This window comes from Eptesicus fuscus, chromosome 5, assembly GCF_027574615.1.
Source record: "Eptesicus fuscus isolate TK198812 chromosome 5, DD_ASM_mEF_20220401, whole genome shotgun sequence".
Classification (NCBI taxonomy): Eukaryota; Metazoa; Chordata; class Mammalia; order Chiroptera; family Vespertilionidae; genus Eptesicus; species Eptesicus fuscus.
Genome location: NC_072477.1, coordinates 9,232,888 through 9,258,225, shown reverse-complemented (window position 1 = coordinate 9,258,225; position 25,338 = coordinate 9,232,888). Strand labels below are relative to the sequence as shown.

General features: G+C 36.9%; 1 protein-coding gene and 1 pseudogene across 2 annotated transcripts in view; one reads left to right on the top strand and one right to left on the bottom strand.

Moving 5' to 3' along the window:
* The window catches only part of TRIP11 (thyroid hormone receptor interactor 11), a 67,668-nt gene that overhangs the window by 24,048 nt on the left and 18,282 nt on the right, over window positions 1-25,338 (bottom strand). For both annotated transcript variants that reach the window (XM_008148430.3, XM_028155929.2), the window contains exons 6-15: window positions 25,082-25,247; window positions 23,383-23,748; window positions 19,465-19,505; window positions 18,578-18,661; window positions 17,798-18,010; window positions 13,973-16,990; window positions 11,051-11,191; window positions 10,256-10,449; window positions 6,237-6,400; window positions 5,012-5,115 (exon numbers count right to left, since the gene is read on the bottom strand). In XM_008148430.3, the coding sequence (XP_008146652.2) occupies window positions 5,012-5,115; window positions 6,237-6,400; window positions 10,256-10,449; window positions 11,051-11,191; window positions 13,973-16,990; window positions 17,798-18,010; window positions 18,578-18,661; window positions 19,465-19,505; window positions 23,383-23,748; window positions 25,082-25,247 (4,491 nt within the window). The remainder of the gene's footprint in view (window positions 1-5,011; window positions 5,116-6,236; window positions 6,401-10,255; window positions 10,450-11,050; window positions 11,192-13,972; window positions 16,991-17,797; window positions 18,011-18,577; window positions 18,662-19,464; window positions 19,506-23,382; window positions 23,749-25,081; window positions 25,248-25,338) is intronic.
* LOC114234052 (dCTP pyrophosphatase 1-like) lies at window positions 20,952-21,405 on the top strand (annotated as a pseudogene).

The following is a 25,338-nucleotide window of genomic DNA, read 5'->3' as shown; positions in this document are numbered from 1 at the left end:
TTTACAACATAATACTCTGTTAAGAGGAACTAATCAGAAAAAGACTACTACAAAAAGACAACATGGTGACAAAAGTAAAAAAAAAAAAGTGACAGTACTGAATAAAAGCTACAAAAAGCAGATACAGAAAGTCAAGAAAGATAGTAACAAATGTTTTTAATTTTTGTAAGCCTGATGGGTATAAAGTGATGTTACATTATTACTTTTTATTTCCCTAACTACTAGTGAATTTGAGTGTTTTCTCATGATTACAGGACAGCTAGATCTGCTCTTCTGTGAAAACCTCTTTACATACATGTGATCTTTTAGATTTTCTTACAAGAAATTTAGTATTTTAAAAAATATTTGCATCTTTAAAATAATGGTGCTCAATGGGAGTACTTTTAATATTCTTGGCCTTTGACCACTAAATGCCAGAGAACCATGTAGTAGTCACTCTAATAACCAAAGATACCCCCAGACTTCCAGTACCACTCCCAGTTGAGCGTCCTTGCTTTAATACAATTGGAATTTAATTTTGTATATGGTGTGAGATAAGGGTCCAATTTTATTTTGTTCCATATAGAAAGCAGTTGTATCCATATCATTTATTAGATAACCTACCCTTTCCCCATTAAATTGAAATTAGTTTAGCTTAGGGTTTAGTTTTAAATTCTCAAATATATCTTGAGCTGTTTCTGGATTTTCCACCTGTTCTCCTACTCCACTCAATATAATACTGATTTATGGCTCTATTTTGATATTTAGTAAGAAAGTCCCTCCTTACTGTTGTTTCTTTACACAATTTTCTTAGCTATTCTAGAATATTCACTCGTGTAAATTTCAGGTCAAGTTTTACCATCTTGAATCAGAATGTGATACCTTCTTTGGTGTGTCATCTTGGATAGGCTATAATCCCTAATTATTCTATCAAATATAATCTAGACTAGCGTTCCCGTTGCAGGAAAAATCCTGCAATAGGGTTTCCTGCTGCACTCTACCCCGCCCTGCCTGCTCTCCTCCCTTGTCCCCCGCCCCACCTTCTCCGCCAGCCCCCCTGCTTTTCTCCCTTCTCCGCCAGCCCGCCCGCTCTTCTTCCTTCTCCCCCGGGCCCCGCCTCCGCTCCTCCCTTCTCCCCCGCCCCGCCTTCTCCGCCAGCCCCCCTGCTTTTCTCCCTTCTCCGCCAGCCCGCCTGCTTTTCTCCCTTCTCCCCCGGCCCCGCCTCTGCTCCTCCCTTCTCCTCCCCCCGGCTTGCTTGCTTCTCCGCAACTTTGCTCCCTTCTGCAGCTCTTGGCTTCTTTCTACGCTGTCTTGATATGCAAATTAGCCACCATCTTTGTTGGGGTAATTTGCATACTCGTCCTGATTGGCTGGTGGGAGTGGCTTGGCTGGTGGGCGTGACTTGGGCGTAGCGAAGGTGCGGTCAATTTGCATATTTGTCTATTATTACGTAGGATGTTGCTGTTAAGTCATCTTACAAATATAATCAAAGTTTCTAATCAGTTTAATTTAGGGACGGCACATTATTCTGGATAATCAGGGTGAGCCTGATTGAACCAGTTGAAAGTCAGTGAAAGCAGGCCAGAGGCTTCCCCCAAAAAAGAAAAGGAATTCCTTCTGTGGACAGCTGCCCATGGAGTCCATCCTGCTGGTGATGTTCCTTCCTGACCACCTGTAGATAACAGCTTTGGCCCATGTCTATGAGTTCTAGCCTGCCTATTTTGTGACCTTCCCATTTTGACTGCCAAGCCTACTAATTTTTGACTTGCTTATCAGCCCCCACAATCAAAATGCCAATTCCTTGTAATAAATCTCACAGGTGTGTATAGCATATATATCAATGTATATACACTGAGTGACCAGATTATTATGATCTCTGAATGCATAATAATCTGGCCACGCAGTGTGTGTGTGTGTGTGTGTGTGTGTGTGTGTGTGTGTGTGTGTATTAGAGGCCTGGTGCATGAATTCGTGCATGGGTGGGGTCTGGCCAGCCTCACCAGGGGAAGGGGACATGGGTGATTGGCCAGCCTGCCTGCTGGTCGAATGCCTGGTTGAGGGGACAATTTGCATATTAGCCTTTTATTATATAGGATATACACTGAGTGGCCAGATTATTATGTGTTCAGAGATCATAATAATCTGGCCACTCAGTGTATATGTGTGTGTACACATAAGTGTGTACACATTAAAAATTTAATATTCAAACTGAGTAAACTAAATTTAGTGTAAAGAAAGTATAAGTTTTCAGATAACATTTTAAAAATCTCATTTTGTTTATATTTAAGAAATTGTTAAAGCTTAAAACTACATTAAGACATTTTCAAAAATTAACATTTAGATTTTGTTACTCTTTCTACTATTGTTTGGTTTATATTTCATTAATTTTAGCTTTTATCTTTACTAATTCCCTCTTCAGTTTCTTCCAATTTATTTTATTCTTTTTCTAAATATATGTTACATTTAAATTTGAAAAATTTAGCTTAAAAATATCTGACTTCTATTCAAACAGTGTGACAGACTAGATACTCTGGACCCAATGGAAACAACTAAAAGTGTTGGATAAAATACATTTTAAATGCATTAATGAGATGACCATAAAGTAAACATAAATGGCTAATAAACATTAAAAGATGCTTGACCTCGCCCTGGCCAATGTGGCTCAGTTGTTTGGATGTCGTCCCGTGCACTGAAATGTTGCTGGTGCAATTCCTGGTCAGGGCATATGTCTGATTTGCGGGGTCGATCCCCCGGTGTGCAGGAGGCAGCCAATAAATGTTTGGTTCTCAAACCAATGTTTCTCTCTCTCTCTCTCCCTTACTCTCTCCAAAAAAATAAATAAAATCAATACATACATACATGCATAAGTAAATACATACATAAATTAATTAAAATAAAAAGATGCTTGAGCCCTGACTGGTTTGGCTCAGTGGATAGAGCGTCGGCCTGTGGACTCAAGGGTCCCAGGTTCGATTCCAGTCAAGGGCATGTACCTTGGTTGCGGGCACATCCCCAGTAAGGGGTGTGCAGGAGGCAGCTGATTGATGTTCCTCTCTCATCGATGTTTCTGACTCTCTCTCTCTCCCTTCCTCTCCGTAAAAAATCAATAAAATATATTTTAAAAAAAAAAAGATGCTTGACCTCATTAGTAGTCAAAGAAAGGCAAACTAAAACCATAAGAAGATAGCCCTTCATCCCTCCCACATTGGCAGAAAGTGAAAATATTCTTATAAGGTCAAGTGCTGACAAAGATGTAGAACAAGAACTCTTACGCACCACTGGAAGGACTAAATAAGCACTACTTTAAAAAATAATTTTCCATCATCTAATCAAGTTGATTGCTCATAAATATCCCATAGTTCAGCAATTCCAATCAAGATACACACCTGATAGAAAGAAACTCCGTGTATATGTGTACCAGAAGATATAAACAAGGAAGTTCATAACCACACTGTCTGCATAGCAGATAATGAAAATTACTTTATCAATAAGTAAATAAATTATATATTTATGCAATGAATAGAGTAGTAAAAAGAGTTAACCATCTGCACACAGTAACACACAGTAACATGGCTGAAAATCATGAACATAATACTAAGCAAAAAAGCAAGTCTCAGAAAAATTTCTCAATCTACATATAGTATAAATCCACTTAATACAGAGTTCAAAAATATGTAAAACCAAACAATGTATTGTTTGGAGATATAAATCTATGTGTTAAAACCATAAAAAATAACAAAGGGTGAGAAACATAAAATTTTGGAGTAGGAGGTGGTAAGAAGGGGATGATATGAGGAAACTTGCATAAGGAATTTCAAAGGGTGTCATTCTATTTCTTATATTGGGTGTGAGTATGTGGGTATTTGCTGTATTGTTATCTCTATATTTTATACATATTATCTAAACTAGAGGCCTGGCATATGAAATTTGTGCGTGGGTATGGTCCCTAGGCCTGGCCTGCAATCAGGCCATCTTCCCTGGCTGCCCGCAACTGGCCCCGCCCCCCGCTGCCACCCACCCGGTTCCCCATTTGGTACCCCATTTGCCATCGGGCAATCAGAGCCTGATGGCAGGGGGAAGGGACGGAGAGGTTGGCCATTCCCACCCGCTCGCCAGCCCTGCCCCTGCCACGGGTTGCCCTCTGTGTGTGGGACAACTGGCGGGGTGGGGGCCTTGGCCTGGTGCCACCCGCATCCCCTTCCACCCACCCTGGTTCCCCGTTTGCCATTGGGTGATCGGAGCCTGCCGGCCGGGGAATAGGACCAAAAGGTGGTCAGTGCGCCTCATAGTGACTGGCTGAACAGTTGTTCTGGTTGTTCCACCATTAGGATCAATTTGCATATTACCCTTTTATTATATAGGATACTGTTTTACAGCCACTCAATAGTTAATAATTTCAAAACTTTATAGGAAATATGGCTTTATTTATTTGGAATATTAATGTGCCTGAGCAACATAACAGGTAAACAAATTTTATTTTCCACCAGCATCAATTCATGACTTAGAAAAGTTTATCCCAAATCTAAAAGCAAGTCACTTTGGTGTCTTATCTCTTCATGAAGGTTCATTTTATTTACATCTTATGTATGATTTTTGTATATATGAAATATAGCATAACAATAAAGATAAAAATATTTTAAAGGATTATTCTGGAAAAGAAAAATCTAATGAGATAACATACATTATTTTAATCCATGTGAAATAAAGTACCCAATATATTTTGTTGAAAAGAGAAAATTATAAAGTTAAAATTGTAGATTAATTTGTTTTTTCCCTTCAGTGATCTCTAAAATACTCATCTGTGCCAAAAAACTGAAAATGTCCTATCATCTCATATTTGCTACGTCTACTGTATAAGTCACATGAGGAAAATCCTGAGTATCTTGTCCACTATTATACCACACTATGGGGTACAGATTAGTTACTCAAATATTTAATAAATTAGTTCTTTGGAGATTATTTCCGAGACAAGATTCTATAAGAAATTGTTTCATAAAAAATAATATTTACAAGGGAAATTATTTCAACCAACCTGTACTGACATCAGTTTTCCTTCCAGATTTTCTGCCTTTTTCTTCCATTCAGCTCCAAGCTGTTTGTGCTTTTCTAGTTCAGCAGAATACATAGCTTTTTCCTCTAAAGAGGCAAAAAGTCACATAGTATTTTGCAATTGTGCGATAAAATTAGAATTTTAAACCACTTGAAATTTTAATAATTCAACAAAAACACTTCCTATGTCTCAACAATTACACATGCCTTAGTGATAGTGTTAATGGAATTAAGGTAATGAGATCAGTTTCCTCTGCCTAACTGCTTCTCCAGCTTGTCCAGTTTGCAAACTCTTCCCTCCCTCCAGAACTCCACCCAAATATTTCCTCTTTGGCAAAGCTTTCCCTATGGCCCCAGTACCATATACTTTGTACACATATTCCATTTAGTATTATATAGAGTAGATCTAGAGAAATCTTATATTTAAAATTCATTTCAACCATGAGTAACCCTGAAGGCCTAAATATGTACAAATTTAAAGTTTGACTTTAGGCACAAAACTAGAACTCCTGTTGCTTCATTAGCCTCATATTCCCTAATCACCCACTTGCCCTCACTAGCAGTTAATTCATTGCCAGTAATTACTGAATGTATGAATAAACAAATGGATGGGTGAATGATCTAAGGGGGTAAATCTGAGGATGGGAGATAGATGTGAGAAAGCATACTCAGTTATCAGGGTAAAACTGCTCCAGTCACTATTGTGTCTCCAAAAATTATTTTCCACCAGGACTAGAAAACGTAATTACCTCAAAGTATAGATGAAGAGCTAAGAACAGGCTCATTAATATTTCAAAGGACAGCAGTTACTGATGATTAACTCTTTGAAGTGGATTCAACCTCCAACCAATATCTCAAAAACCTAACCATCTTTTCTACCAGTGCCTCTCTCTTCCTTTGTATCCCCCTCGTTATCACGTGATCATCCTTTCTTTGTTACACTTATAGTTACCCAACACTTACCTTAGTATAGCTCATGACATACTAAATTTTTAATAATTACTATATAGAGTTTATGTTCTCTAGTCTTAATTATAAAAGCAGTCTAAATTAACTTGTTGATGGCTACTTATCTTCCCCCCTACTAGTGGGTAAGCTTTCAAAGACATCCATATCCCATGCCTAATCTAAAATGGCACTGAAATAAGCCATAATTTCCAATAACTAGGATAATTTTTCTTCAGTGAGAGACTAACCATACTACTTACCTTGCTGGAAATGCTCTAGTACCATCTGCAGGTTGGAGAGTGATAGAGCATACTGCTTTACTTGTTCCCGAGACATAGAAAGCTGCAGGGCAGTCTCATCCCTTTGCTTGGAGACTACATTCAATTGTTCCTGCAATGACTCTACCTGCAAATTGGCTTGATGGCTTCAAATAAAAAGAATAAAAGTCAAACTGTTTCTATTTAGGCTCTTTACAAGATGAAACATTTTCCGTACATTTTAGTGGAATAAATGCAAATTAGACTTCATAATATTTAGATAACTTTAACAAGATGATGTCTCCTACTTTTTTTTTATTATGGTAAAATATATATACTATTTACCATTTTAATCATTTTTAAGTGTAGAGTCCAGTGGCACTACTAGTAAGTGCATTCACATTATTGTACAACCATCACCACCATTCATCTCCAGAACTTTTTTCATCTTACCAAGCCAAACACCACACACATTAAACAACGCCCCAATCCCCCAGCAACCATAATTCTACTTTCTGTCTCCATGAATATGACTTATATTTTATTGCATTAAAGAAACTTGAAGAGTGCCTCTGATCTTTGTTCTCCCTGTTTTTAACCATCCTTCTTGTGAAAGTGACTCTAAATGGCAATCAATTTTACAGACAGCATTGCGTAAATAAGAATTGTCACCATGAGGAAAATTTACAAACAGCAAGCAACTCTATGATGTAATTTATCATAAAATTCTAAGTTCTAAGGGCCCTTGGAAGGCATTTTGTCCAGCTACCAATCCAATGAGCAATGAATTCTATGACACCCCCATGCTTTTAACATGTGAAATCATGATGAAGTCACAGCTTTCCTAAGGTGAGCCCATAGATTAACTGCTCTGATTACTAGTTAATTATCTTTTACCATCATCTTTCTGTGTGTATTAAATAACCCCTACAACTGCCCCAAATAATAAATCAGAGTCCCCTAAGAGATTTACATAGCACCTATCCAAGCTTATGTCATTGATGTACTTCCTTAATGTATAATTATTATATACAAAATATTGTAATAGTCTTTCTTGGGTTTTTAATACCCAGTTAAATTCTTACTCGAGAAGCCCATCAAAGTCCTTTTAGAGCAGCTACTCTGAAGAACTTTACCCAGTAGCACCCTCTTGTGGAAAGAGCAGTAAATTGATAAACAGGAGACAACTGCCCTTAAATGTCCCTGAGTGGTATTCAACTTTGCTGGTTAGAAAATCACTCAAAGATAGTAAAGATTAAATGAGCTGTGATGTCACTCAAGAGGTTAACAGGTTACCACATGTTACTGTTGTTAGGTAGGTTTGTGGATTTGAATTACTTATATAAAAATATTTAATGAACATCTATTAAACTATGTGTGAGAATATATGCTTGTGGGAAGTGTACAAAATAAATGACATCATTCCTACCCTCGGGAACCTTACATTCCATTTGGGTGAGAGAAAGTGTAAGATGGGTCAACATTACCTGTACCCTAAAGTAAAATAGAAGTGCCCTATCAAAGACTCAAATTATTATGCGGGTTCAAAGGAAATAGTATCACACCAGGGTTTGGTTTTGGGTTTGAGGAGTGGGGTGAAAAATAAAGCATTCTTTAAGAAGAAAATGCTATTTGAAGAACAGGTGGGATTGACAGAAAAACAGGGATCAGGCCCACTTTCAGGTAGAAGAAAGAATATAAACAAAAAGTAGAAAGAAATAGAAAAATAGCTGTATCTGAAGAACTGAATGATAAAGTTTGGGTAATGTAGATGATAGTGAGAAATAAGACTACTGATTTTGGAAAAAGGAGTAACAAGATCACAGCTCTACTCAATGAAGGTTATTCTGGCAATTATGAAGGGTAAATGAAAGGGGGCAGAGACTAGTTTTAATTAGAGAAAACAAGGGCCTGAAAATTTAAAGGAAAAGTATCAATTTCATAGTCTGAGGATGTTTTGGCATTTCTGCCTTTGTGAAACACATACACAAATGATCATCCATTAGTCTCATTCTCATTTTAAACAAGCTTTCCTTCTGAGCCTGAAGGCATAATAATATACCCTATAATGTGAGGGTGGAGTTCATTCTCAGAAGTATTGTCTCTACTGGCCCACAATTTCTTTGCAAACAGATATATTTACTATCTCCTTCAGCATCATACATGGTAAAAAAAATAAGTTAAAAGATGTGCATATCACCCTGGCTTGTGTGGCTCAGTTGGGTGAGGGCTTTCTCATGTACTAAAAGGTTGCTGGTTCGATTCCCAGTCAGGGCACATGCCTGGGCTGGGGGCTCAAACCCCAGTAAGGGGAGTGCAGGAGGCAGCCAATAGATGTTTCGCTCTCATATGGATGTCTCTCTCTCTCTCTCTCTCTCCCTCTTTCTTCCCCTCTCTCTAAAGTCAATAAAAACATATTTAAAAAAATTTTTTTAAAGATGTGCATATCACTAAATGGAACTATAAATAGACATTATTTTTCTGTAAGATTATTTGGCAGTACATTTCAAAAGTTTTAAAAAAACATTTGAACCAAACTTCCATTTCTAAAAATTTATGCCAAGAAAATAATTTGTCATCAACACAAAAATACCTATCTTGAGATATGATAGCACTCTTAGTAATTTTGAAAAGTTGAAACTCTACATGTCCAATAATAAATGACTGGCTTAAAGAAATTATGGCAATCCAAATAATGGTACACTCTGTAGCCATAAATGATATTGCAGGAACACATGGCTTAACTTGTACTGATACTCATATTAAGTAATAGAAGCAGTTTATAAAACAGTATGAATATATAATCTCTAGTTTGCTTTAAAAATATATATACGTAATACGTACACAAATATATAGAAGCATGTAAAGGCACACAAAAAAGATTATTTGAGAGTGGGTGGGATTGTAGCTTTATGTTCTTTTGGCTTATGTGGTTTTCCTAAAGTGAAAAATAAAATGTTTTGCCATAAGAAAAAAAAGACATTTTATTGAGAGAAATAACATGATCTCACTCATTATAGAATATAATGAACATAAACTGATGAACAAAAACAGATCCAGAGACAGAGAAGCATCGATCAGACCTTCAAACCTCAGAGGGAAGGTAGGGGAGGGGAAGGGGGAAAGAGATCAGCCAAAGGACTTGTATGCTAGCATTTGAGCCTAACCAATGGACACAGACACCAGGGGGGTGAGGGCATGAGTGGGGGTTGGGGGGGGCAGTGGGGGGATAAAGACACATATGTAATACCTTAATCAATAAAGAAAAAATAGCCAAAACCGGTTTGGCTCAGTGGATAGAGCGTCGGCCTGCGGACTGAAGGGTCCCAGGTTTGATTCCGGTCAAAGGCATGTACCTTGGTTGCGGGCACATCCCCAGTGGGGGGTGTGCAAAAGGCAGCTGATCGATGTTTCTCTCTCATCGATGTTTCTAACTCTCTATCCCTCTCCCTTCCTCTCTGTAAAAAATCAATAAAATATAAAAAAATAAATAAAGAAAAAAATATAATATATATATATAAATAGAAACCTGGTTATTCAAAAGTTCTAAGAAACCAAGAGTTAATTCTTACTGACCCAGGTTAATTCTTCACCTTGCTACTTCCTTTACTCTCTCTCTCAGAGCCAAACCTTGTTCAACCTCAGATCATTTGATTAAAAATAAAATCACACAAATTTAATTAAATTAGTCCTTTAGGAGCTTGAAAACTAAATGAATCAGTTGGGATTTAAGTCTAAACTCCTAAAATGATGAGAAGCAATTATTTAGGTAATGGTTAAGATTCCAAGAAACCTCACTTTGAATGCCAGATCTAGTTAAGAGTTAGACCCCAGTATGAAACCCCCACACACTGTGCCTGACCTCAGGAAGGTTACTAAACCTCTTTTCTCTAAGTTTCTTCGTCTGTAAAATAGACAAAATAAATCTTGTGAGAAAAAAATAAGGCAAAATATGAAAAATGCTTATTGAGTCTTATAATCAAGAGGTGTTAATATTAAGACTAAAAAAGGGAGAAAGGTACCTTGCATTTTCCATTGCATTAGAGGATGAAACCAGCTTTTCCTCCAACGCTGTGACTTTCTTTCTTAGATTAGCCTCTCTGTCTTCTGCAGCCAAAGCTTCACGGGTGTGAGAATCTTCTGTTTCTAAAAGATGGTTACGCAATCTCTCTAGTTCCTGGTTTAAGCGTAATTCTTTGTCACGTAAATGTTGAACCTAGATAGAGGACATTTCTTTATTTTCCTTCTATAAAATGCTCCCTCCTCCTCCACAAGCCACTAACTGTTATCAAATTTCCCTCCAATTATTGAAGTGTATAAAGTGTATATTAATTTCTCATACTGCAAGATGTATTTATGCTAGGAAAAAAGTCTCCTGAAATGATCCTGAATATTCATTTGGAAGGTTTCTTTTGTAAGACCTCATTCCTGTGGCTATGATAGAAAATGGAATTACACAAAGATTAAATTTTTGTCACAGACCACTTTTTCAGTAAATCTCATTTTTTCCATATTTTATGACGGGAAAATTTTTCTTATATACAAGATATGCCTTTGTTTTCACTTTTTTATTTTAAAAAAGTCAAGGTATAATTTAGTTTCAGGTGTACAACATAATGATTAGATCACGATTTTCACTTTTGAAAACTGAAGCAAAATGCATTCTAGAAGATCAAAATTCTACCATAGCACATTAGAGCAAGACTAAGCAAAAAATCGCCGATGAGAGAAATTCATTTTAAATGTTAATGTTGACAGTTTTCTTCATAATTATTAACCTTGGTGTTTGAATCACTTTGTGTGAAATGAAAGAATACCTCATTCTGCACAGCAGTGTTTTCCATTTGTTTCTGTTTCAGGGCCAACATGACTTGATCTCTCTCCTGTTGAAATGTAACCGTCTTCTCCTGCATTGACTTAACCGTATTTAAAAGCTGATTTAACTCCCCTGTCTCGCCCTTTAGGAAAGAAATAACTTTAGCTTTAAAAAAATATATATTTAAGAAAGACATTTCTTCATTAATTAATTTTAAAATATAGTTAACCATGGGAAGATCAAAAAAGGGAAGTCTGAGGAACTGCCGGTCTAAAGGAGCCTAAGGACTCATGTGGTACCCTGGATGGCATCCTGAAACAGGAGAGGGCATTTGTTAAAAGTTAAGGAAATTCAAATATAGTGTGAATTTATTTATTTACTAAAATCTTTATTGTTGAAAGTATTACATATGTCTCCTTTTTCTCCCATTAACTCCCTCCAGCCGGCTAAAGTGTGAACTTTAGTTAACAGTAATGTATCAATATTAGTTCACTGTTGTTACAAGTGTATCATAGTAATGTAAGATGTTAAAAATAAGGGAAATTGGGTGTGAGGTATATGGGAACTCTATACTATCTTTGCAACTTTTCTAATAATCTAAAATGATTCTTAAAGAAAAAGTTTATTAGATATATTCAAAAGGAACTCAAAAGACACAGTCTCTTCAAATTTACCCTAAACAGTGTTCACAAACCCAAAATCACTCAAAAAAAAAAGTGTGTGTGTGTGTGTGTGTGTGTGTCCCCATTCATCAGGCATTCACAACTGTTGCTGGAGAAAGTAAGTGTCAAGATGCTGGCAAAGGAGAAATAGGGAAGTAATTTTATTTATTATTTTTTTTTTAATATATATCTTTTTATTCATTTCAGAGAGAAAGAGAGAGGGAGAGAGATAGAAACATCAATGATGAGAGAGAAACATTGATCGGCTACCTCCTGCAGTCCCCACACTGGGGATTGAGCCTGCAACATGGGCATGTGCCCTGACCGGGAATCAAACCCTGACCTACTGGTTCATAGGTCGACGCTCAACCACTGAACTATGCCGGCTGGGTTAGGGAAGTCATTTTATATGTACAACCTAATTTTAAAGAATATTTTGGCAACAATTTAATGAAAGAAACCAACTCTGGAATTATAGCTTGCTAGAATGGTTAGGAAAAGGTATGCTTGATTGCATTCCATACAAATACAATATATTAAAAACAGCAGGAGGAAAAAAAAATAACCATTACAAAAATAGGGCCATGAGCCCGGCAGGTGTGGCTCAGTGATTGAGCATCAACCTGTGAACCAAGAGGACATGGTTCAATTCCCGGTCAGGGCACAAGCCCAGGTTGTGGGCTTGATCCCCCTAGTAAGGGGCGTGCAGGACACAGCAGATCAATGATTCTCTCTCATTATTGATGTTTCTATCTCTCTCTCCCTCTCTTTTCCTCTCTCTGAAATCAATTAAAAAAAAAACACACCAATAAATAAATAAATAAATAATAAAAAATAAAAATTGGGCCATGAAATTAAGGTGATAGCTGCAATTCTAAAAAGCACAAAAAAGTGACAGGCTATTTACAGCCTGTTTTAAATATGCAGATCTTACAGATCTACTTATAGTTAGGTATCAGCCCTAAGACACTACACCCAATTTTGGTTAGTGAGCAATAGAAAGCTTCTGCTCTCAAAAGAGTCTTTTTCATACCAATTCCAGCCCAGCACCACAAGAAGCTAAGATGTTATATGTAAGGGAGAACACCTCCACACTGTTAAGTGTACCTACTTAATCAAATGGCAAAGAAGGGGGATATTAAACAAGACTTTTCTTACTAAAGTGAAAACTACATGAAGCATTTCCCAAACCTTAATCTAGGATTTTAAGAGAGAACCTAATTGGCAAAAGAAGTTAAATCATTTTGTATCTTGTGCCTGGCAGTACATAAATGCTCAAGAAGCACTAGCTGAATAGTCCCATTTCTTTTCCAAACTTCTACTACTAAAAGTATAGAAATCAGAGTAATAAGCACTACCAAAAAGCCCTACACAACATCTATCATAGTATGATGTACTAGAAGGTCTTCAATACATTCTTATTAAAATCAAAATCAACTGCATGTAAAAATTTAAATATAATCAAAAGCTACTGATGCTTTACGTATATAACTGCTACAACCCTCCATTTTATTATTGAATAAACAAACCAGTAAGGTCAAAACATACCCAAAGTCACACCAGTGACAGAGCTGGGATTAGAATATTTACTGAGCCTACTATGTGAAAAGTACTACTCATGGCTAACATCTTTCAAAGCCTAGGTTGTGGCTGATTCATAAAAATCAACTTAATGCAAGCATGTCAAACTTTTTTAAATACAGCATCACATATAGTAAGGGTAATTTCTAATTCCTGAAACTTCAGTTTTACACACATACATACACACACACACACACACACACACACACACAAGTGCTTACTGTGTCACAAGGTAAAATGTATTATCCTATTGCAGATTGTCAAAGAAGGAGCATGTATTTCGTAGAGCTTCTCATTACATACAAAAACCTATGAAATGTTAACGTTACTAGCAGCTACTAAAATATGCCTAAAATTTGGTTAAATTGCACTGACTTAAAATACTCTTGTAACACATTTCTATTTTCTGAAAATATTATTACTACACCTTTCCTACTTAACAGGCTCTAAAAGATTAACCCAATATTAAAAAATATTTGGAAATACCTAGTAATTTGGGGGAGAAACTCCCAGATGCCTCTGAAGAATATTTATTTAGAATGAAACATGACACCTTGAAATAAGTATTTCTAAATGAACAAATTCACATTCCCCTTCAAAGATAGTATGAATACAGTAACATTAAAAAATCCCCTCCACCTGAACTTCCCTCTGTACATAATACCCAATCCAGAACATACCTCTTTTTCTTTCAGTAGTTGCTCAAAAGCAAGAGCTTTCTCCTTCATTGAGTGGCACTCAAACTCTTTTTCTTGCAACATCATAGAAAACTTCATATTAGTCTCTTGTAATGCTTGATATTCTGTTTCCTTTTCCCTGGTTTTTTCTACTATATTTTCATTTTCCTCTTTTAATTTACAAATGTCCATTTCTAAACTTAATGTCCTCTCCTTCAGGTTTGTTACTGCCTGCCTTAAAAGTTCATTTTCATTCACCTTGTTGGTGAAATTTTCATTTACAGAAAGTAATTGATCACTTTTGGCTTTAATTAAGAGGTCTTTCTCTTTAAGTGACTTTTGCAAAACATCTTGTTTCTCCTTCAGCTGTTTAATTTCTGAATCCGTTTGTTCGTGTTCTTTTTTTTCTAGCTCTGAGGTGGCAGCAATTGAATTAGACAGTCTGTGATTATTTTCCTGGAGAGTTCTAATTGCTGCATCTTTTTCCTGCAGCAACTTTCTTAGCTCTTCTATCTCCTGCTGAGAAGCTTCACTTAATGTTTCAGACTTAGCTGTTGTAAGAGACTCTGCAGACTGGGAGGCAAGCGATGATCCAGAAGAGAACTGAGGTGAGATAATATCAAGTTTTCCTAAAAGAAGATCTTTGGTGTTGCAAAGCTGCCCTATGCTATGCTGAACTTGTGCTAATTCGTGCCCAAAAATTTTGAGTTTGGTTTCATTCTGCTCATAGCTTTGGATCAGGCCAGTATAGTCCACTTGTAACTTAGAATTATTATCACTGTCAACCAACACTTGTGCCTGAAGCTGATGAAGTTCTTCCTGAAGCTGGGCTGATTCGTGTTGCATATTCTGTACTGTGGTCATCACCTGCTGTTTCCACTCCTCCATTTTCTTTACTTGTTGTTTTAATTTATCACGCTCCTGTAGAAGCTCCTCAAACTGATTACTATTAACACCTCCAACCTCATCACTGGTGCTGGATGTTTGTAAAACTGTCAATAAGGTCTGACATTTCTGACTTAATGCATCTATTTCAATGTCTTTTTCTCGAATGATACGAGATAAATTCTGAACAGTTTCTCGAAACATTTCTTGGCCAGCACCTTCAAATTTAGTAGACATTTTCTTATTTTCATCTTGCAGCTTAAGGAGGGCTGCTTCTTTGGCAGCAACTATATCCATCATTTTGTGATATTCTGTTTTAAGTTGGCTATTTTCCCTAGTCTTCTCATTCAAAACAGCTAATACTTGTTCTCTTTCCATAGCAAAGGCCTGCAGCTGCTGTTGAAGGTAAACAATATCCTGATTGTAGGAAACTGAAGAAATTCTAGCGTGGAGAGCCTGAATCTCCAAATCTTTCTGCTGGATAATTCGAGTTAGCTTTCCAACCTCATCCTTGGACAGCTGATCAATCTGTTTAGTTAAAGATATATTCTTTTCATTTAGAAGTTTAATCTCTAATTCTCGTTCCTTTATTCCTTTTACTAATCTGTCAGTTTCAGCTTTAGATAAGTCATGCTTTTCACTTCCGTTTTCTATGTTAAGGCTCTGAACTTTTGTTTCTTGAAAAATATTAGAATTCTCTGTTTGAATACCCTGCCTTTCTTCATGCAACTGGGTTTTGATTTCTTCAATTGTTTTTTGCAAAGTCTTAATTTCCTCATCTTTCTCTAATACGAGTTGGGTGTGCGTGACATTCATTTGCTCATGCTGGTATTTAAACTCATCCATTTCCTTCTTATGCTCTTGTAAAGACTGAAGTAGTTGCATTTTACTCTGGTTTTGATCTTCAATTATCTTTCGGTGCTGTTTTATTTCCTCTTCAAGATTATCCTTTATTATATTCAGTTGAGATATCTCAGATTCTAGTTCTGTAATACAGTCAAGGGTTTTAGGCTCAGCCACAGGTGCAGCTCGACTCTGCTGTTCCCTGAGTCGTTCCAGTTCTTCTTTTAGGTGATTGTTTTCTTCTTTCATGGATCCAAGATGTCTGTCTTTCTCCTCTATGGTTTGCTTCAAAATTTCATTTTTTCTTAAGGCTTCAGTATATTTATCTAACTCCTCCTGGAGCTCTGAACTTCTCTCTTTAAGTCTTTCAATAAAAACTTCTTTCTCATTTATAAGTTGTGTTAATTGCTTCCTCTCTTCTAAACTAGATGACAAAATGTTCTTAGTCTCTGTATGATCAATATCTATCTGCTCAATATTCTTTTTGAGTTCTGCTATTTCCAAGTCTTTCTCTTGACTGAGCTTAATTAAGCGCTCATGTTCCAGCTGTAAAGTAGAGGCACTCAAGTTCTGTGCATTTGACAGTTCTTCAATGGTCTGCTCATACTTGTTTGCTTCTTCCAACAGCCTCTTTTCAGCCCGACACAATTCTGCTTCTAACTGTCCTTTTTCCGTTTTCAGAGTCTCCAAAATTGTGTTTTTTTCCAAAGAAATCTGATTGTTACCAGCAATAGATTCTTCCAACTGATGTCTTAAATCTTCACATGCTAAGACCAACTTTTCATTTTCCATTTTGAGATCAAATGAAGCTTTCTTTAAATTTTCATTGAGCTGTTCTACTTCTGAAAGATTTTGCTTTAAGTTTCTGATGTCAGCTTCTCTTTCTTTAAGTAAGTCATCCTTAAGATTACTGTTAGAGTCTTGATTAAGAGGCTGAGTTAATTCACATCTGACTCTAGAAAGTTCCTCCTCCTTTTGTTTAATATGTTCCTTAAGCTCAAAGTTCTCCTTCTGGATATTTAAATTACTGTTTTGTGATTTATTCAGTTGATCTACTAAATCTTCTATTTTATCCTCTAGCTCCTGCTTGGTTAAATGCAAGTCATTTAGGACCAGTTCACTTTGAATTAACTTTTCTTTCTGCACATCTAACTCTTTAGTAATGTTCATTTTATCATCTTCAAGTTGATGAACTCTCTTTTTTTCATCATTTAGATCTATTTTAAGTTTATTGATGATGCTATCTCCCTCATTTTGCTGTTTTGATAGCTGATCTTTTATCAAAATCATGTGCTGCAAAAAAAATTAATTTGCATATTAACTTTAAAACATTCTCATTTTAGTACCTAAAGGAAATTTTATAAAATGTCATATACAATAGAAAAATAATTCTCAGTTATTTCTAATCTTTTTAAAAAAAATATGTTGTTATTGATTTCAGAGAGAGGGTGAGAGACAGAGAAACATCAATGATGAGAGAGAATCACTGATTGGCTGCCTCCTGCACGCCCCCCACTGGTGATAGAGCCTACAACCCTGGCATGTGCCCTGATTGGGAATCGAACTGTGACCTCCTGGTTCATAGGTCGATGCTCAACCATTGAGCCACCCCGCCAGGCTCTAATCCTTAAAAATCTTTTTTTTTTAAAAAAACCAACAAAATTACTAATATTTTATAGCAAATTATTTTTATCATTTTAGAAATTAGAATTTAAAACTAAAGAAGGTAAAAGATATATGTTGTTTATTTTCAACTTTAAACACTGTGCAGGAATCAACACACCAGCAGCCAATGGGGCAAATCAGGCCTTCCACCTGTTTTTATAAATAAAGTTTTAATTGGAACAGTCAGGCTCACTTGTTTACATATTATGACAACAGAGTTGAGCAGATGCAACTGAGACTATATGGCTTGCAGAGCCAAAAATATTTACTAACACTTTACAGAAAAAGTTTGCCAACCTCTATGACTACAGCATCAATGAACTAAAATATTAAAACACAAAATTAAATCACACCAATCATCCTGCTTGTTAATCCGGTGTTCAGTCTACTGGCTAGAATGTGCTACCACACTATCTTTAATATGGTACTTATTACCTTTGTAGCTTCTTGGTTCTGCTTATCCAGTTCTTCTAACTCAGCTATCAGTACTTCCTTTTCAGTAATACTCTGATTGAGCTCTTGTTCCTTTGCCTCCAAATTAAGTCTTAAGTCATGTAATTTTGAATCCAAATCCATGTCTCTCACAGTTGTACTTTTAATTTCTTCATATTCATTGTTTAATTTTAAAAGTGATATGTGAAGTTCTTCCTTAAATGATAAAAGGGGAAAAACACAACACATACTATCAATTGGAAGAAGAGACACTAAAAGATTAAAAATATAAACAAAACCCAACATAACATTACAAAATCTTACTCTATCCTTGCTACCAATATACACAAGAGACCCTATTTCTACCACTGAGAATGTCCCTCTTTACCCGTCACCACTGAAAAATCCCTGTCCACCACACTAGACACATTCTGGGGCATATAAGCAGTACGTATAGTTACTATAGTACACCATTCCAGGCTCCCGACCCACCTGTGTATGTTGCTGTCAGGACTTCATCTGAAACCAAAGAACCTTTACCTTTCTTTTCTGCTCATATCTGGAAGCCTATTGGTTTATCTCTAAACAGAAACTCTGCCAGGCTCATACTCTGAACCTTGCCCAGTACTTCAACCTGGCCTGACAAGCATCGATGAGATCAGCTGTACCCTCAGGACTCTCAAGAACTAAACACTCATTTTGATTATAAACTGGCTCTTTAGCTGTGATCGATATATAATACACACACCATTTTAATTCTGCCCCCATTTTTATTGCACCCACCTTTTCTTGAGTCAATAATGAATTCTCTTTTTCTAAAACTTGGACACGCATTTTAAGTTCCAGATTGTCTTCAGTGAGATTATGCTGTAAACATGTTAAAAACAATTTTCAGATAACAGGAAATTTCGAGTTTATAAGAAAGCAGGCAAGCTATACAATTGGGCATTTGTACTCTGCATTTCTTTAGTGGCATAAAAATTACAAGCATGCAGCACTGGACCATCTAAAAAGCCCATCACTCATTTAACAGACATTTGCAGAGAGGATGTCTTTATTGTATTTGAAAAAACATACAAATACATTTACAAAATAGCCTGTAATCATCAGAAAAAGAAACAACTCCCTAAATATCATAAAGGGAAACCAAAATGCATTTCTCATTTTGGTAGAGGATCTGCTTCCACTGTCTCTACAAATATAACATTTGTCTAATTAATATTCAGAGATATACTGTAACTTTTCAATTATGCAATTGTTAAAATTGTCGATTTATAATGCAAAAAGTTTGTTATTAATCAGCAAACATAAAATTCCTAAGATAAAAGTTCCTAGGATAAGTTCACATGAATTTATTAAAAAAAAACAACCAACAGCCTGGCTAGTGTTGCTCAGTGGTTGAGCATCAACCTATGAACCAGGAGATCATGGTTGGATTCCTGGTCAGGGCACATGCCCAGCTTGTGGGCTTGATCCCCATTCAGGGGTATATAGGAGGCAGCCGATCAATGATTCTCTCTCATCATTGATATTTCTCTCTCTCGCTCTCCCTCTTCCTTCCTCTTTGAAATCAATAAAAATATATTTAAAAACACACACAGAATAAGCAACTGTAATGGTTTTTCTGGGTAAACCAATGCCAAAAGCTTTCTCTCTTAAAATGAGTTTACCTGGTTTAAATGACTCAGTCTTGTTATTTCACTTTCAGCATCTGTGAAAACAACAATGGATCTGACATTAGAATTCTTTAAAATAACTTCATAATTCCCTCCTAAAATTAAACTCAGAAGTGAAACCCAATTAAAATAAAGTATATTAATAAGCACAAGTAGCAAGCCCTCAGAGTTCTTGGGTAAAATGTATGTTTGTTATTTTTTATTTCTATTTTGACTATTCCAAAGAAGTCATAATATAAATGCCAGTTATAAACTATGTTAAAATCCAATTCTATGAAACAATATAAAAAAAATTATAATAGTATTCTGAGTGAGTCATATTTATTGCCTTGATAAAAACAGTAATAACTGTTTCAAAGTGAGTTGATTAGTGTGTGTAACAGTAAATAGTATAAGGACTAAGACCAAGAGGGAGAGGGCTTAAAACACAAATGTATATTTATACAACAATATACAATCTATCAATTGTCTGAAGTGACTTAGACATGACTACTAATAAAAAGACCATTCAATCTGGTATTCCAGATAGATACATAAACAGAAGGGGTTTTAGAACACAAATAAAGAATACCATGAGTTTAGCTGAAGTAATTCATTCAATGTTCATACAGGAAATACTGAACATTTACTATGATGTCAGCTTCTAGACCACAAAATGGAAACATTTAGTCTTTGCTTGCTCTCAAGGATCTTACAATTCAGAGGGGAAGAAAAGTAAGCACATGCCCTAATCGGTTTAGCTCAGGGCATGTGTCGGCCTTCGGACTGAAGGGTCCCAGGTTTGATTCCGGACAAGGGCATGTACCTTGGTTGATACACATCCCCAGGAGGGGTGTGCAGGAGGCAGCTGATCGATGTTTCTCTCTCATCGATGTTTCTAACTCTCTCTCCCTCTCCCTTCCTCTCTGTAAAAACATCAATAAAATATATTAAAAAAAAGAAAAGTAAGCACATGATTACAGTACAGTGTGATACAGGGAGCACAAGGTGCTATTAGGCCAAAGAGGGCAAACTCCTAATCCAGAAGGACGGGGTGGGGTGGGGTGGCACGTGGGGCCAGGGAAGCAGCTGCACTAGTGCCTCAGAGTGAATACAATACCTGTGTTGAATCTTAATATGCAAAGAAGAGTGAGTGAAAAGAGACATTACACAGAGAAAGCAGTAAATGCAAAGGCAACAGAGCTAAGGAGACAACATTGCCATATAGAAAAGAGCCATATAGAAAGTTCAACAGGACTCAAGCTTAGAATGGTAGAATAGGAAGAGTTGAAACTGAGGAGGCAGACAAGGAACAGATCATTAAGATATTACTTGTCTGATCAAGAAGTTGCACAGGGGGCCACAAAGTACTAGTCAGGAATGTAACCTGCTTTGCATTTCTGAAAAATCATTCTGGCTGCAAAAACACAAACTGTTGAGGCAGGCTCCAAGCTGGGCGCAGGGTTCTTCAGAGCAGTCTAGGCTGCAGCGCAGTGGGTGCCATGTCCACTGTGGTTGGGGAGAAGCGTGGGGACCTGGGGAGAGGGCACCGATGCTGCTGGCCCCTTCAGCTTCAGCCTGGAGCCCATGCTTGAGAACATGTACTGCCTCCATGCCGTTTGCTGCTGAAGGAGACGGACCAGGTCCACCAGCCTCAGAAGCTCCTCCCGGCCTTGGCTGGGGAAGTGGGGGAGCTCGCAGAGCTTTCAGTGGAAGCCCTTCAAGAGGAGCTCAGTGATGTCCTCATCTACCTGGTAGCATTACCAGCCCGCTGCCGTGTGGATCTGCTCCAAGCAGTGCTCTCTGACGGACACCAACCGGCGATGCTACCCAGCACAGCTGTCCTGTGGCTCTTCCAGCCAATATACTGACCTGCCCCATGAGGCCACCTCTGAAGACCAAACTGTGGGGACTGCAGACCTTGCCTGTGAGTCCACGGGTCAGGCCTTAACCTAGAAACATGGGCCCAGGATCTGCAGCTCAGCATGGTATCTGAGAAACACATGGTCGCCTGGCCATGGAACCTCATTCTAGTCCTTTCCTAGTAGATCACCAGCCTGGGGCCCCACATCCTGAGGTCTGAGGCTCAAGAACCTCTTGAAGACAGCCTCTTGGTACTCTTCTCTCTCAATAAAAGTTTTGTTTAGCATAAATAAATAAAAATAAAAGAAAAAAATATGTGAAGAAGGGATAATGGAGACCAGAGAATAATAACAGCTAGCACTTTTATAAAACTTACTGTGGGCTAGACACTATTCTAAAGAGAACTTTGCAGCTAGTAAGTAATAAAATCGTCATTACTACTACAACTATAAAGAAGATAATATTATCGCAACCATGTAGATGAAAAAAACAAAGCATAGAGATGTTAATAACTTATCCAAGCTCAGCTAGTTAGTAATGGAGCTGGATTCCAACTGTTACGTTCTTAACCAGTATGCTATCCTGCTTCATTCAGAGACTAAGAAAGTTAACTGTGCCAAAAAAAAAAAAAAAATGATTATGATTGGCTGAAGTTATTCAGTGGCAGTGGAAATGAAAAAAGGGGAAGGCCTAGGGCAATAAATTTGTTTTTAAAGCAAATAAACTCATATGGATCACCCAATACATTAAATACATTTCTTTTGAAAAGAGCTGAGCTACTTTGAAGTCAGATGAGAAAGAAGTCCAGAATCCAACTTGCACAGCTTTCCCTTAGCAGCTCCCAGGACTAAAGTACCTATGAGAAACCCTACAGCTCATCTGGGAAACAATACTAGAGTACTAAGAACCTACAGAACTTTCTAAGGGATATGTTCAAATTTTCTGTTTTGGGAAACTGATAAATGCTGGCAATTACCAAGGTAGGAAAAGAAGAGAGGGAAGAGGACATGGAGATTTTACTTTGAACCTAACTTAAATTCAAATTTAGACTTGGGGGGCGGGGGAGGGGAGGGCACTCACAAACACACAAGGAACACACAAGGGCTAGAAACCTCCAGAGCAGGAATGAATGAGTTCATATAGTGAGAGTTTATTGTGAGAAGAGGACACAGTGGAAAATAAGATGCATCTTTTCAGCTGAAGAGCTCCTGTTCTGTCTTCCTGGCATGAATGAGTACTGCTGCTTGGCCTAATTCATTTAATACTTATTTTTTGTAACACAGAACTCTGGTATGGCAACTAAATATCACCTTGAGTATGGACAACTATGGAAGACCTATGGCTCCTATCATTCTCAGGTTTGCTTAGATTCAGAAGATCATTTCAAAAGGTAACACAAGGTTTTGAAGAAGGTAGGTTGAATTCCCTAACTGGAGGGTCTGAGCCCTAATGAGTTATAGGAAATATTTGGTTCTTTACAAATTAACAGAAATAGGCGCATTTCTCCTTCCAAAAAATGTCTATACAAACATTTCTCAGAAATCTACATGGCCTCCTAAATCAATGAGTTTCATGTAAATACTTAAAAGATGAGGAAGAGAGGTTAAAAGACACCTAACCAGCCCTAACCGGTTTGGCTCAGTGGATACAGCGTCGGCCTGTGGACTGAAGGGCCCCAGATTCGATTCCGGTCAAAGGTATGTACCTTGGTTGCGGGCACATCCCCAGTAGGGGGTGTGCAGGAGGCAACTGATCGATGTTTCTCTCGCATCGATGTTTCTCTCTATTCCTCTCCCTTCCTCTCTGTAAAAAAATAAATAAATCAATAAAATATATTAAAAAAAAAAAAAAGAGACACCTAACCAACACTTAACCCTTTTTAGTAGAAAATTCCTATTTGTGATCTATTATGACACTGAATCTAAACCAAATAATTCCATTCAAATTCCAGTCATTTCACAAATATTTCATTTCCACAAAGTACCCAATTATACAAAGTGCTAGTTGTCTCTAAAAACAACTAGTATGCAATGAAGCACCAATCAGGAATAAGTTCCAAACATTTTATACCAGACAGTGCCTGCTGTAGTCTGAACACCTCTTCTTCCAGTGATGTGCTCTGTGGAAGAATGCTTTCCTCTTCCTTCACAGTGTCACTTTGCTTCATAGCATAAGGCTGCAATTTACTACATTCCAGTTTCAAGCTTTCATATTCTTTACTTATTTGCCTGTTTTCCACATTTAGTCGTTCTTGTTCCTTCCTCAAAACTTCTCTGTCCTTTTCTGAAGACGATAATTTTCTACTTATATCTTTTATTTGGTCTTCAAGTTCTTCCATTTTTTTTGTAGACTCTACTTTTTCAGTTTGTAGAACTTGAATAGTTCTTTGCATCTCATGGATTTTAGGGTAATCAGTTACTGCAATTCCTGAGCCACCTGGAACATAAACATAAAGTCAAGGACAACAAATGCACCAAAATTAAATAACTTGCTATATACAATTAAGATTTTATAAACTTCAGAATTTGGAAGGCTTGAAAAGTTAAAACAATGATATAACACTACACTCCTATTAAGTCAAAATCCAAAACACTAACACGAACAAATACTGGTGAGGATGTGGAACAATAGGAACTCTCATTCATTGCTTGTGGAAATGAATGATACAGCTACCCTGAAGGACTGTTTAGTGATTTCTTACAAAACAAGCATACTCTTGTCATACGATCCAGCAATCATACTCCTTGGTATTTACCCAAAGGAGCGGAAAACTTATATCCACATAAAAACCCCCAAAAAGGATGTTTATAGTCCCTTTATTCATAATTGCCCAAACTTGGAAGCAATCAAAATGTCATTCAGTAGGTGAGTAGATTAATAAACTGCATGGAATATTTTTCAGTGCTAAAAAGAAATGAGTTATCAAGCCATGAAAAACATGGAGGAAACTTAAAAGCATATTACTAAGTGAAAGAAAACAATCTGAAAAGGCTATACGATTCCAACTGTAATAACAATTCTGGAATAGACAAAACTATGGTGGCAATAAAAAGATCAGTTGCAGGGGATAAAGAGGAGGATGAATAGGCAGATTTTTAGGGCAGTGAAAATACTCTGTATGACATTACAATGATGGATACGTGTCATTATACATTTGTCCAAATCCATAGAATGTACAACACCAAGAATGAACCCTAAAGTAAACTACGGATTTTGGGCAATTATGATGTGTCAATGTAGTTTCATCCTTGGTTAAAAAAAAAAAAAGTGCCATCCTTCTGAATGAAGTTGATGGTAGTAGAGAATATGCATGGGGGTGGGGGTAGGGGTGGAGGCAGAGAGTATATGTGAAATCTCTGTACCTCCTTCTCAATTTTGTTGTAAATCTAAAAATGCTCTAAAGAAATCAAGTCTAAAAAAAGTTAAATAACTATACTAAGCAAAGCATTTAAAAATAGTTGAGGAAAGATATTATTGAGTCAAATACTAAAAAGTCTATGTATCTGAATTTGAAAGAAAGTGAAATATACCAAACAATGCAAAAGAGTCTCCGTATTATAATTTTTACCACAAAGGCGAAGGACTGTTCCACTTTTGCAGAACCATGACAATAGGAGTGCCAGTGCAAATTTCTGGCAGACGAGCAGGACTAGTCATTGACTCATTCTTTAGAACTTTGTCCAACTTTACATCAGTGTCCTGATCTTACAGTGCTAGGCTTGTCGTTTAATTATGCCGGCTAATATGTTACATTAATGAAATTAATAACCTTGTTGTAACAGATTTTCCAGTTCTTCAATTCGTTCTTCATATTCACTTAATTCTTCTCGATGCCGACGAGTTATTTCTGCCAATTTCTGTTGATGTGCATTCTGTAATACTGACATTTCATGTTGATGATCATCAATTTCCTGACTTCGGTTCTGTTTAAGTTCCTTAAAAAATAAAAACAAAGTTAACCACTTTGATAATCAATGAACTTATCTAAGCTATTTCATTTTCCCCCAAAAGTCTGTATTATTACAA